The sequence below is a fragment of the Ylistrum balloti genome, unplaced genomic scaffold (assembly GCF_031769215.1).
Source record: "Ylistrum balloti isolate Yb309-2 unplaced genomic scaffold, AGI_CSIRO_Ybal_v1 Utg372272, whole genome shotgun sequence".
Lineage (NCBI taxonomy): Eukaryota > Metazoa > Mollusca > Bivalvia > Pectinida > Pectinidae > Ylistrum > Ylistrum balloti.
Window position 1 is genome coordinate 3,823 of NW_026783058.1, and position 13,364 is coordinate 17,186.

The 13,364-nt window shown below is 39.5% G+C and overlaps 5 protein-coding genes across 5 annotated transcripts; 3 read left to right on the plus strand and 2 right to left on the minus strand.

Moving 5' to 3' along the window:
* Positions 1 to 1,420: 1,420 nt before the first annotated feature.
* LOC132564429 (glutamine-dependent NAD(+) synthetase-like) lies at positions 1,421 to 3,259 on the minus strand. Its single transcript, XM_060229082.1, has one exon. It carries the CDS (start codon positions 3,257 to 3,259, stop codon positions 1,421 to 1,423), a length of 1,839 nt encoding a protein of 612 aa, XP_060085065.1.
* Positions 3,260 to 5,391: 2,132 nt separating this feature from the next.
* LOC132564430 (N-acetyl-gamma-glutamyl-phosphate reductase-like) lies at positions 5,392 to 6,501 on the plus strand. The gene has a single exon (XM_060229084.1). The coding sequence runs from the start codon at positions 5,392 to 5,394 to the stop codon at positions 6,499 to 6,501; it is 1,110 nt and encodes a 369-aa protein (XP_060085067.1).
* A 260-nt stretch (positions 6,502 to 6,761) lies between these two features.
* LOC132564431 (tryptophan synthase beta chain 2-like) lies at positions 6,762 to 8,114 on the plus strand. The gene has a single exon (XM_060229085.1). It carries the CDS (start codon positions 6,762 to 6,764, stop codon positions 8,112 to 8,114), a length of 1,353 nt encoding a protein of 450 aa, XP_060085068.1.
* A 113-nt stretch (positions 8,115 to 8,227) lies between these two features.
* Positions 8,228 to 10,894, plus strand: LOC132564432 (uncharacterized). Its single transcript, XM_060229086.1, has one exon. The coding sequence runs from the start codon at positions 8,228 to 8,230 to the stop codon at positions 10,892 to 10,894; it is 2,667 nt and encodes an 888-aa protein (XP_060085069.1).
* A 1,367-nt stretch (positions 10,895 to 12,261) lies between these two features.
* Positions 12,262 to 13,277, minus strand: LOC132564433 (DNA-directed RNA polymerase subunit alpha-like). The gene is made up of 2 exons (XM_060229087.1): positions 12,927 to 13,277; positions 12,262 to 12,396 (listed from the first exon to the last, which is right to left on the minus strand). Exons 1-2 carry the CDS (start codon positions 13,275 to 13,277, stop codon positions 12,262 to 12,264), a joined length of 486 nt encoding a protein of 161 aa, XP_060085070.1.
* Positions 13,278 to 13,364: the final 87 nt, after the last annotated feature.

Genomic DNA, 13,364 nt, shown 5'->3' on the forward strand with positions numbered 1-13,364 from the left:
GTCTTGCAACTCCTTGTGCTTCTCGTATGAATCCTTTACCAAAGCGTTCACCAGCTCCCCCCTCTTTTTGGGGCATCAGCGTTAGACTTCTCTTTCTCTGAAATACAGCTCCACCACTCGAATACTGGAAACTTTGTAACATTCTTCCCATCTTTTGTTTCTGAATGCTTCACAAAGAACTCTGTGGATTGTGTATCACATAATAGTAACTCATGTAGAATATATTCAGTATCAATATTCCCAGGTGTTGGGGGCTTTTCGTAATATGATGAGCAACATTTTTTGAAACCCGAACTGCCTTCCTTGTGTCTTTTTGCCCATTTTTTAAGCGTTTCATGCAATGCACAATGCTTACTACAGATAGGGTTGTATTGGATAGGTGTTATTCCCTTCTCTTTCCAAGCATCTTCATTGTCTTCATTGTCTTCATTGTCTTCATTATAAGTTTTCACAAAAGCATATCGAGAGCGAGTAGCGCCTCTTCTTCCCTTAGATTCTGATGACATAGCGTCTATAAAATACCGAAACATCGGGTCATGTAAGCTATACCCAATAAATAGTACATCAAAATTATAAAATAAATCAGTTATAAATCTACTTGCCCATCTTTCGGTAATATATGCTAAACCAAGATCGGCACTCGTCACTGTAATATTACGCTTGTCTGTGCTAATACCGTGGAGGTGAACAATGCTGTTGTTCCACCTCGAATGCTTTGGCACAGGTAGTTTTGGGGCGCTATCAATGGTTACTGCCTTAAACCGCTCTGTCCTCTCACAAAGATTACAAAAGGCAAGATCAAAATTGCTTGTAACTAACCGTACTCCAGACTCACTTGTTGTGCTTAAATCAATAATCGCTTCATGAGTAGAGTAATCTGCTGGTTCAGAAATACCGCTTCCCCATTTGCTTAATTCAGTTCTAAAGCGCTCTTCATTCTCATTCTCCAAATACCCCAGAACTCTATCATAATTGCCTTTATCAAAATCTTTTTCCCATTTGAGGTTTTCTTCAAGCATTTCATCAGCATTTAGTTCTCCATACAAATCTTCTGTAAGCCCCTTAAAATCTCCGAGTCCTAGATTGAGTGAAATCCCTGCTCCGCAAAACAAAACCAAATTACCTTTGCGGTGAGATTGTAAAAGCTCAGATGGAATGAATGGTCCACCTGTAATAAATTGAACCCCAGATGACATTTAGGCAAGCTCCTTAGAATAGTGATGTACGTAGCAGTTTTTCACGAGCTGTTTTTGAATGTATGTTTTCCACGATGTAGCTTCTGCATTGTATCTTCCATGTATTATTATATACTACTCTTCTCTGCTGCATATAATACACAACACGCAGAGCGTACACTCGTATCATCCGTATAATACGCCCTAACTAAGAACAATAGTTCAGAAACAATAATTCGCAACACCTACAGCTTATGCACTAGCGGAACAAAGCGACCTCTCCCAAAAGCAGTAGAGGATACTTTAATGATGGGGGCGGCCTGTCGTCGTTTGAATTCTGCCTTGCAGTAGAGCTGCCATATATTTTGAATTACAGCAGGAGCGTGCTTTCCTTCGTGTATCAGTTGCTCTGGGCTTTTGTATTCATTGATAAAAGCGTAGAGAATATCATCTAAAACACTGTACGGAGGCAGACTGTCTTGATCCGTCTGGTTTTCACGTAGTTCTGCAGAAGGAGCTTTATGGAGTATGCGTCGTGGGATATGTTCCTTAGTACTATTTATATGCTCTGCTAAATGAAAAACCTCGGTTTTATACAGATCACCAATGATATTGAGTGTACCACACATATCCCCATAGAGTGTTGCGTAGCCCACTGCTAACTCTGATTTATTCCCAGTGGTTAAAAGCGTGGAAGCATACTTATTTGAGTACGCCATAAGGATAAGACCACGCACTCTTGCTTGAATGTTTTCCTCGCTTACGCCTCGTGGGCTGGGAGGAAAGACATCCGTTATATGTTTTTCTATACATGCTGTGATTTCTGAAATTGAAACAATATATTTCTTGATCTGTAAACGCTCAATAAGCTGCAAAGCGTCTTCCCAGCTCTCGCTGCTTGTGTACTGCGATGGCAGCATAATCCCACATACTCGCTCTGGTCCTATGCTCTTAGCTGCAAGATATGCTACTACAGCAGAATCAATTCCCCCACTAATCCCGAGATGCACCTGTAATGGAAGTTGCAGTTTAAGCAAGTAATCACGTAGACCCAATTCTAAGACAGGTACAAGCCTCGCAAGATCTTCCTGTTTTGAATAATAGCTACTGGCAATTGTGCTGTTGGTTCTCTGCTCCAAACTACTGCATGCCCCCTCGTAAGACCGAAGTTCCCCTGTATGAGTGCGCACTTCTGCTGTTGTATTCTGCGTTACGATGCCTGTTGTTTCGCTTGCTTCTGGGTGCAGCACTACACTCCCCTGCTCTTTTCGAAGCACCAAGCTTCCTACATCAACACTGCAATGTGAAAGCTGCATAAGGGTAATGCCCTTATCAGAAAGCACAAACGAGTTACCATCAAAGACAAGCTCATCATTCCCCCCTACCATATTGCAATAGATAAGCGGGCATTGAGCAGTGGTAGAGAGCACGCGTGCCAACTCCTTGCGTTTTTCTTCCTTCTGAATCTGGTATGGAGAGGCACTTATTACAACAATAAAATCTAGGGCTAGAGAGCAGGCGTCATATACTGGATGCCCTGGTTCCATAGGAGACCAGAGATCCTCGCAAATAAGCACACAAAACCTCATACCATGACATGAGAATACTTTTGTAGTATGTGCTGCTTCAAAGTACCTGCGCTCAAAGAATACATCGTAACTCGGTAGCGCTCGCTTTGCTTGCATGCCCTCTTGCTTTGCTCGACTGCAGTACATTGCTATATTAAACACAGTCTCAGTCCTCTGCTGAGAAAGGAAAAACGTATCCTGCAAGCAGTGTTCTGCAGAGAGATCTTCCTTTTGGGGTTGCTTTCCTGAACGTTTCCCTGAACTAAGATATGGAAGACCAATAATAAGCGAGGCCTCTTCGTGCAAGGAAGCTTGTATGGCAGCCACAGCATTGCTTATTCTGTCAAAAAAGCTATCCATGTAAAGAAAATCCAATGGCTTATACCCTGTTACTGCTAGTTCGGGAAAAATAAATAGATCGGTGCTGCTGTGTTTGGCAATAATCTTAGATATAGCTACACTATTTTCCTCAATACTTGCTATGGTGGGATTCGTTTGAGCAAATGTTATACGCATACTACTAACTTATACTATACACTTCCCTATTATATTTTATAATATATAAAGTAATGCAAAAAAAGATATTTATCACCGGAAATGATGATCAATGCATTCTTGGGTTATGCAGTATGTTTGGCAAAGCATCACTCCCTTATTCTTACCTTGTTGTTGGAGAAAAGGGGGACAACGATACTATACAACTTAACAACTATGCCGCATCTATAGTTGATTTACACCTCAAAACCCTACCTGAGATTAATAGTATTATTATATGCCTTAAATTACCACAAACTCAGGATTTTTTTTTATCTGAAGACCATAGCATACACGACCTTTTCTATACAGAATTTTCCTTCGCTATAGAACTACTTAGAAAGTCACTTGCATACCTTACACATAGCAGTGATAGAAAAAACAGAGCGGCTCTTATTATTGCTTTTCCACAGCATAACACTGCACATCGTACCTCAAGCTCAGTATACCACTCTATGCTAGATATAGGATACAGAACTATCTGTAAAATACTAAAGACAAAGCTTCGCATTGCTATAGCGCAATTCCATCATACAATAGACGTGCAGAAAAAATGCTCTCTCCTATACGGCTTTACAGAAAAAATACTCGGGGAAGCACTTAGAATACAAAGCAAGCACAGCAGAGGGGCTTTACATACAATCACAACTTTTTTCCAGCGACTACAACACGTGCTTTTTTACAGCAACAGAGTGCACAAATATTTTGGACCTAGGTTTTTTCATTGATGCATTACGCAGGAACATAGAAGTCAGACAAGCAAAAAATACCACCCTTGTATATAATAAGGAAATATGGCAGAGCAAAATCTTCAGAAAACAAGTAGATTTCTCATTGTTTTTATTTTATGAGTATCTCGCTTGGTCTTGTCTCGGGTATATATATACCCGTTCCTTTTATTAACTCATTCATTACACCAATATCAGAGCTTTTAAGTAGTGCTATCTTATACATCACCATTCCTTATTTTGTTTTTTCTCTCATCATTACTAGTTTTGTGCTCAGAGGATTAAAACTATTCATATCAATTGTAGGCAAGGTAATGCTGTTTGGCTTTGTTCTTATTTCTCTCCTTACGTTAGTTTCTTTAATCATTTTCAATTTCATACCCATTACCTCTACAGTTCCACTCGTCCCCGATGCTGCAACCGGGTCCTTACTTGATTTTTCGCGAATTACTACAAATCTTTTTCCCGCTAATTTTCTTCATGCGGTAAGCTCTGCAAATACATCAATATTGGCGTTGTTTTTTGCATGTTGCCTTATTGGTGCAACAGCGGTAAAAGTGTTAGGGAGGGCTCATGTATTTATCGATACCATTGATGCTTTAAGAAGAATCAATTACACTATTCTTCGTATAGTGCTTCCGTATTATTTTATCTGTGTTTTTTTTAATTTAATAGTTGTAAGCTCAAATTTGCAAAGTTTTGACTCGCTTGCACTTTTTGGTAAGCTATTCCTTACCTTGCTTATTATACTGCTGCTTTTATTATTTATTATTTTTCCTCTGTTTCTTTTTATTCAGAAGGTATCGTTTTCCTATCTCTCGTGGTGCAAGCAAGTTATCCCAGCAGTATGCACAGCCTTTTCTACAAATAATCTTATGATCAGCAGTGCTCTTTTGCTACATGTAGAAAAGTTGGGGTACTCACGAAAACGCATTAATGATATGACTGTTTCTCTCTCCATGATATTTTCTCGTGCAGGGACTGCTATTGTTCTTGCCCTCTCGTATCTTACGATTTATAAAATCTACAGCACTATTCCTGTAGATGTCTTCTTCTTTCTCATTATTTTTATTGGAGCAATAGCTACAGCGTATATCTCTGCCTCTTTTATGCATCCTATTATTATAAGCGCTATTCTCACGCTCTCTCAAATACCAACGGTGAATATACAAGAAATATACTCTATCATCATTCCAGTACAGATGTTGGTAGGGGGTTTTGCTGCAGGGATAGATGCTCTTAGCTGTGCATTTATTCAACTCTCAATACCAGACACTATAAAGTCACATACGCATAATGAGTTCGATCTACTGCTTATTGAGAAAGATGTTCCCGCTATAATAGAAGAGAAAGACAGTATAGAATAATACTGTGTTACCACATACTATGTCTACACATAACAGAAGAACAACAGTACTGCTCTTAGGTGCACGAGGCTATGTTGGATCAGTGCTACTTGAGAGAATACTGCAACACCCCTATATTGATACAGTGTATGCTAGCTCTGACTCAGCAGAAGGAAGATACATCGCCTCAGATTTCCCTCTCATAACAGAGCAGCAAATGCAGAAATTAGCAAGCAAAACCTACATATCTACGCATGCACTGTATACGCAGGAGCTAGCACATGCGTGTACTGCAATATTTTCTGCATTGCCACATGGGGTACTCGCAAAGCACATACAAGCATTTCTACCTAATACAAAACCCTCCAACACCCTAGCATCCCACTCAAAAGAGTCCACCTGTATTATCGACCTTTCGGGAGATTTTAGACTAAAAAACAGCGAGGTATACGCAGAGTACTACCGTACTGAGCACCCCAACCCATCGCTACTAGCTAAGGCTACATATGGTCTAAGCGAATGGTATAGACATGATATACAGCATGCTACAATAATAGCAAATCCGGGCTGCTACCCAACCGCTACCCTACTCCCCATGCTCCCCATACTGCGAACAAGCACTATTCAAGGGCTTATACATATCACAGCTATCACTGGTATTTCTGGTGCGGGAAGAACTCAAGATAGCAATTTTCTTTTCTGCGAGCGGAATGAAAACATTAGCGCGTACAAATCTGGAATTCAACATAGACATGTACCAGAAATACAACAGGAAATTAAGAACCTGGGGGGGGCGAGCGATGTTGAAGTAGTTTTTACTCCACATCTCGCCCCAATAAGCAGTGGTATGTATTGTAGTATTATGCTCGCTCTCCCATCTCGTGCTGAAAGTATACGGGCAAGAGAAGCGTTGTATGCTCAATATCTTGCTGAACCCTTTGTGTCTGTAATAGATAGCGATAGCAACTCACAGTATCATGGAACACTGCATGTACGCAATTCAAATCATGCGATTATTAACACTCGATGTGAGGATAACTGTATACTACTGCATTGCATGATAGATAATCTATGGAAGGGTGCTGCTGGTCAAGCATTGCAGAATTTCAACATACGCTTCGGCTACGAAGAATGGGCGGGGTTAACCTAAATTACATGGCGTATTGCAAAAGACAGCCCTGCTGAAGCTGGCTACATGCAAAACATAAGCACGCAAGAGTCCGCACTAACCGCTCGTACCTAACACAGCAGAGATAATAGCATAAAAGGTATGGGATATGCATAGCTTTGCGATGTTCTTCATTATTTCTTTTTTCTAGTATAATATATATAGACAAGTAGTTATATAGCAATTCATAGACATATTCTTAACACACAAAACAATATTCAATAATAGGAGGTTTTTTGAATATGCAAACAAAAATTATACTAGAAGAAAAAGACTTACCAAAGCATTGGTACAATATTAGCCCAGATTTACCTGAGCCCATGTCACCACCTCTGCACCCTGGAACAAAAAAGCCCATCGGTCCAGATGATCTTGCACCGCTGTTCCCTATGTCGCTTATAGCGCAAGAAGTAAGCATGGAGAGGGAAATAGAAATACCTGAACCCGTTCGTGCTGTATACAAGCAATGGAGGCCCAGCCCTCTTTTTAGAGCGTATAATTTAGAAAAATTTCTAGACACGCCTGCAAAGATATACTACAAATATGAAGGCCTTAGCCCATCGGGAAGTCATAAACCCAATACTTCTATAGCTCAAGCTTTTTACAATAAGGAAGCTGGAATCAAAAGAATTAGTACTGAAACCGGAGCCGGACAATGGGGTAGCGCGCTTTCCTATGCGGGAGCTATCTTTGGATTAGATATAGAAGTGTATATGGTGAAAATTAGCTACCATCAAAAACCTTACCGAAAATCACTTATGGAAAGCTACGGAGCAAAATGTATTCCAAGCCCATCGGAAACAACAAATGCAGGAAGAGCAATACTGGAAAAAGATCGCAACTCCAATGGGTCATTAGGTATTGCTATCTCTGAAGCAGTTGAGGTAGCTGCACAAAACAGCAATACAAACTACGCACTTGGTAGCGTTTTGAACCACGTTCTACTGCATCAAACAGTCATTGGACTAGAAGCAATTAAACAAATGGAGATAGCGGATGTCTACCCCGATATAATAATTGGCTGTACTGGAGGTGGTTCAAATTTCGCGGGAATAGTGCTTCCCTTTCTTGGAAAAGCAATTAAAGAAAATAAAAATACTCGCTTTATTGCAGTAGAACCCTCTGCATGCCCCTCTCTTACTAAAGGAAAATTTGCATATGATTATGGGGACACCATGCATCTTACCCCTTTAGTTAAGATGTACACATTAGGCGCTGACTTTATGCCACCTGGATTTCACTCTGGCGGTCTACGCTATCATGGCATGTCTCCTCTTATCAGTCATCTCAAAAACCATTCATACATAGAGGCGGAATCTTTTTTTCAAAATGATTGTCTAAAATCAGGGATAACATTTGCAAAAACTGAGGGTATTATTCCGGCACCAGAAGCAAGTCATGCAGTACATGGAGCAATAGCAAAGGCATTAGAATGCAAAAGAGATGGCACAGCTAAAACCATACTGTTTAATCTCTGTGGTCATGGCTACTTTGATATGAAGGCCTACGAAGATTTCTTGGCAGGCACTTTAGACGATAGTCTATTTGATGAAACATCTATTACAGAAAGTTTAACAAAGCTTCCTGTACTGTAGTAAGCTAGAGAGCATACACAGCAACATAACAATACATTTTCGAGGGTATATATATGAAAACATTAAAATACATTTCTTTTTTTGGCAAAGGAATATCGGAAGGAAATTCCAGCATGAAAGATTTACTAGGAGGCAAGGGTGCTAACTTGGCAGAAATAGCAAAGATCGGCATACCAGTACCTCCTGGCTTTACTATCACTACAGAGGCGTGCGCTAAGTTTAATCAAGATAAAAAGCTCCCTGAATCTCTTGTACGCGATATTCCCCATGCCATCAATCGATTAGGCACAATGCTATCTAAAAAATTTGGAAACACAGAAGAGCCTCTTCTTGTTTCTGTGCGCTCTGGTGCAGCGGTATCCATGCCTGGAATGATGGATACTATCTTAAACCTCGGCCTTAATGACAAATCTGTAAAAGCTTTGGCGTCTTCTTCCAATAATGAGAGATTTGCATGGGATGCATACAGAAGACTTATAAACATGTTCGGAAATGTGGTATACGGTATGAATCATCATACCTTTGAACTGGCGTTAAAAAAAATAAAAGAGGCACATAAGGCAAACTCGGATACCGATCTCGATGCTGAGGCGCTTAAAGAAGTCGTAGCTGAATACAAGCTAATCTTTAAGAAGCATGCAAAAAAACCCTTCCCACAAAACCCGCTCACACAATTACAGGAAGCCATTGTTGCGGTGTTTAACTCCTGGAACAATGAGCGTGCCATTACATATAGAAGCATAAACAATATTAAAGGACTCATAGGAACAGCGGTGAATGTGCAATCGATGGTATTTGGGAACTTTGGTGATTCATCAGGAACTGGAGTTGCGTTTACTAGAGATGCTTCAACGGGAGAAAAAATATTCTATGGAGAATATCTTATGAATGCACAAGGCGAAGATGTTGTTGCGGGTATTCGTACACCCAAGAAAATTGAAACGCTTAACTCCCAGCTTCCAAAAATATACAAGCAACTCATACAGATAAAAGATAAGCTAGAAAAACACTACAGAGATATGCAAGATATAGAATTTACTATTGAAAATAATGTACTTTATATTCTTCAAACAAGAAGTGGGAAACGTACAGGAAATGCAGCAATAAAAATAGCAGTGGATATGGTAAAAGAGAAGCTTATTAGCAAAGAGGAGGCAGTGCTTCGAGTAAGCAATGAACTTTTTGAACAGGTATTTCATCCCCAAATTGACGATAAGGCAAAGAAGAACAAAAAAGCTATAGCAACAGGAAGTAATGCATCTCCTGGTGCGGCAGTGGGAGCAATCGTTCTTACATCTGAAGACGCACAAGCTCTAGCAAAGAAAAATGTGAAAACCATACTCGTCCGAGAGCAAACATCACCAGAAGACATTGGTGGCATGAATGTAGTTGAAGGCATACTAACATCAACTGGAGGAATGACAAGTCATGCAGCAGTAGTTGCACGAGGCATGGGAACACCATGCATTGTAGGGTGTTCAGCACTGCATATAGAAGACGACGCTATAGTTATTAGTGGGAAGAAATTTCCTATTGGCACATCTATTACATTAGATGGATCTACAGGAGAAATATACGCAGAGCCACTACCGCTAGTAGAGGCTAAGATAACCGATGATATAAATACATTTCTTAGCTATGCAGATGAACTGCGAAAAAAATCAAAACGTGTAAAAGAACACCCAAGTAGCTTCGCCATAAGGGCAAACGCTGACACTCCTGCTGATGCGCGTCACGCACTCAAATGGGGAGCACAGGGTATAGGGCTTTGTCGCACAGAACACATGTTCTTTGGAACAGAACGAATCAGACATTTTAGGGAACTTATACTTGCCTCAGATAGCAAAGGCCGCAGCAAGGCTCTTAGTAAACTACTGCCTATGCAGAGAAAAGATTTCTTTCAAATCATGTCAGCTATGGAAAAACTCCCTGTTACCATTCGTCTTCTTGACCCACCATTGCATGAGTTTCTTCCTCAAGAAGAATCGTTACAAAGGGACTTAGCAAAAGAACTCGGTATAGAACCCATTCAAGTAGCTCAAAGAACGCAGAATTTACACGAACATAATCCAATGATGGGGCATAGGGGGTGTAGACTAGGAATTACATACCCCGAAATTTACGATATGCAGGTTCAAGCCATAACTGAAGCAGTTATTCAATGCAAGAAAAAAGGAATAGATGCAAAACCTGAAATAATGATACCACTCGTTGGAACCTACCAAGAACTTGAAATTCTAAGAAAGAGAGCAGAAGCAATAATAACATCTCTTTCTGCAAAATCACGTGTATCCATTACATGCAAAATTGGCACCATGATAGAAATACCACGAGCAGCAGTAAAGGCTGATGAGATAGCGCAGCATGCGGATTTTTTCTCCTTCGGTACAAACGATTTAACCCAACTTACCTTTGGATACTCAAGAGAAGATATAGCATCTTTCCTTCCATACTACCTTGAAGCAGATATACTTACTAACGACCCATTTCAAACCTTAGATAGTGCTGTAGCACAGCTCGTAACTCTCGGAACTGAAAAGGGACGTTCTGTCAACAAGGGTTTATCAGTAGGTATTTGTGGTGAGCATGGTGGCGATCCAGCATCGATTGCCATTGCATATCATGCTGGTCTTAGCTATGTTTCCTGCTCTCCATTTAGAATACCAATTGCTAGATTAGCTATAGCGCAAGAAATCGTACGTACATCCAAGCAGTCACAACCTCGCAACACGAAAAAAACACAGAGTACACCTGTAGGAGCCAAAAGAAAAAATAAGTAAATTGAAATAATAGATGCTTGGTCTCACTCGTGTACTACGTGAAAGAAACCCATCATAGATGTCTATGATGGATAGCGTAATGTGATGTTATAAGTAAGACACTGTTGTTACTATAGTTTTATATCATAATTATACGAATAGAAATATGATATAGAAATATGATTAGGCCACTATGATTAGCTACCGCCTATACAGTTGTGATTGCTGATTGCTGTGCTTTACAATTCTTTATCTCTTTCTGAACTAATATATCACAATGTATATTGTGTTTGTTATCAGTGTGACCACGAACCCAACTCCATTCAATGAGCAATACCTCCGCTAATGAACTAAGTTCTTTCCACAAATCTTTATTCAATACATCTTTTTTTGCTGAAGTCTTCCACCCATTGCGTACCCAACGCTTTAACCATACAGTAATACCCATTTGTAAATATTTCGAATCAGTATACACACGTAAAGGCTTCATTTCAACGTGCTCCACACACCATCTAAGCGCCATAATAGCAGCGGTAAGCTCCATTCTATTGTTAGTTGTATTGTTCTGGAAACATGAGGCTTCACAGCTCCTCTTGGGAATATAGTAAGCCCATGCTCCAATGCCAGGATTTCCACTACAGCCCCCATCTGTATATATCTCTATTATTTCATTTTTCTTTTCGTTCATCTTTTTGGAAGTATGGCCAATGAGAAATCATTATCAAGGTAAGCTTCAAGTACCTTCTTTATTTGAAACCCTCTTTTTTCTAATTCTATTACAAGGGTTTTTGGCTGGTGATAGCTTAAGATATTGAATTTACTCTTAGAATTCACATGCAAAAAATTAACTAGAACACCCTTTCTAGCAGTCCTGCACAGTAAATTGAGAACATGATCAATAACAACGTACCTTGCATGATATTTATCTAGTGCTTGTGTATATTCCATGCTAATGTCAATATTAAGAACACCTGAGAGGAATGCAAAATCAAAATCACCAATATTTGTTTTTTCAACAGACAAAATATCAAACACAGCAAAGCGTGCGTTCTTATATCGCTGCCTCGCCTTCTCTATATATTCTGGGTTTACATCAACACCGAAGTAGGGGGGTAGAAATGTATGGAATCAAAGTATGAGTACAGCGCAGCGTAACCACACCCAACATCCACAACACTATCTGTCTCTTTGATTTGAAATTCAGTTCGTGCCAAGCTTAGCAGTATTTCAAAACGCTTATATTGTGAATACGCACTACCCCAACCCAGTAGCTCATCACTATCCATAAGATCGTTTTTGCTATAAAAGTCTGAGGTAGATTTTTTGTACTGAAGTAAAAAATCTTTTTTGCTTAGCAAATGTACGCACTACACTTTAGCATTGCTACACTATTTTTGCTTGTTTGTGGGTGTAGCTACACTGGTTTTTGTATTTTTCTCTTTTACTGCAGGTTTTTCTGCTGTCCCTTTTTCTCTTTTATTTTTCTTTTGCTCTTGAACGCTGTGTTCCTTATTGCTTTTATCCTCGGTAAATTCAACAAATGAAATATTTACCATTTCGCTTGCGTCGCCACTCTCTGGCCAAGCTTTATTATACGCGTATACCCACCATTTCTTTCGAGAAAGAGAGGGGCTATTTTTGTAAATAATTTTACGAGCACAGCTTTATCCTGAACCCACTTGGAAACTATTCTTCTGTTAGCAACAGTATCCTTTTTTGCTCTTGTGATTAACCTTTCTGCAAACCTTTGCAGAACCTTGCTCTTACTTAATGTGGTTTTTATCTGTTCATGCTTATACAATGCAACAAGCATATTCCGTATCATTGCTTTTCGGTGAGCTGGCGTTTTACTTAATTTTTTTATCTGAATTCTGTGCTTCATAACAGTGTCCTATAATTATTTTATCGACTTCAATTCTTCGGGTAATGACATGCCTAATGAAAGATGCATATCAGATAGTTTTTTCTTTATCTCATCCATGGATTTAGTTCCAAAATTGGGAAGTGACACTATTTCTGATTCATTACAAGAAACTAAATCATAGAGACTTACTATATTAGCTGCTCTTAGGCAATTAAAAGATCGCGATGAAAGTTCTAATTCTTCAATAGAAAGGCTAAGTAATTTCTTCATTTCTATTAACTTTTGATCTGTTCCATCATCTTTTTCAATAAGCAACTCATCAAAATTAATAAGTAAATCCATATGCTCCTTGATTATCTTGGCCGCTTGACCTAGTGCATCGCTGGGGCTCAGTAGGCCATTGGTGTTGATTGTAAGAAGAATCTTTTCATAATCATTCCTGTAGCCTATACGAACATTTTCTATTTCAATTGATGCATTTTGCACAGGAGAAAAAAGTACATCTAGTGGCACTGCACCTTTTTCCTGCAATCTTTCCATTGTAATTTCAGCAGGAGTATATCCTCGTCCAAGCTCGACATGCAATTCAAAAATGATATCCACATCTTCAGTGGCATTAAAAATAAT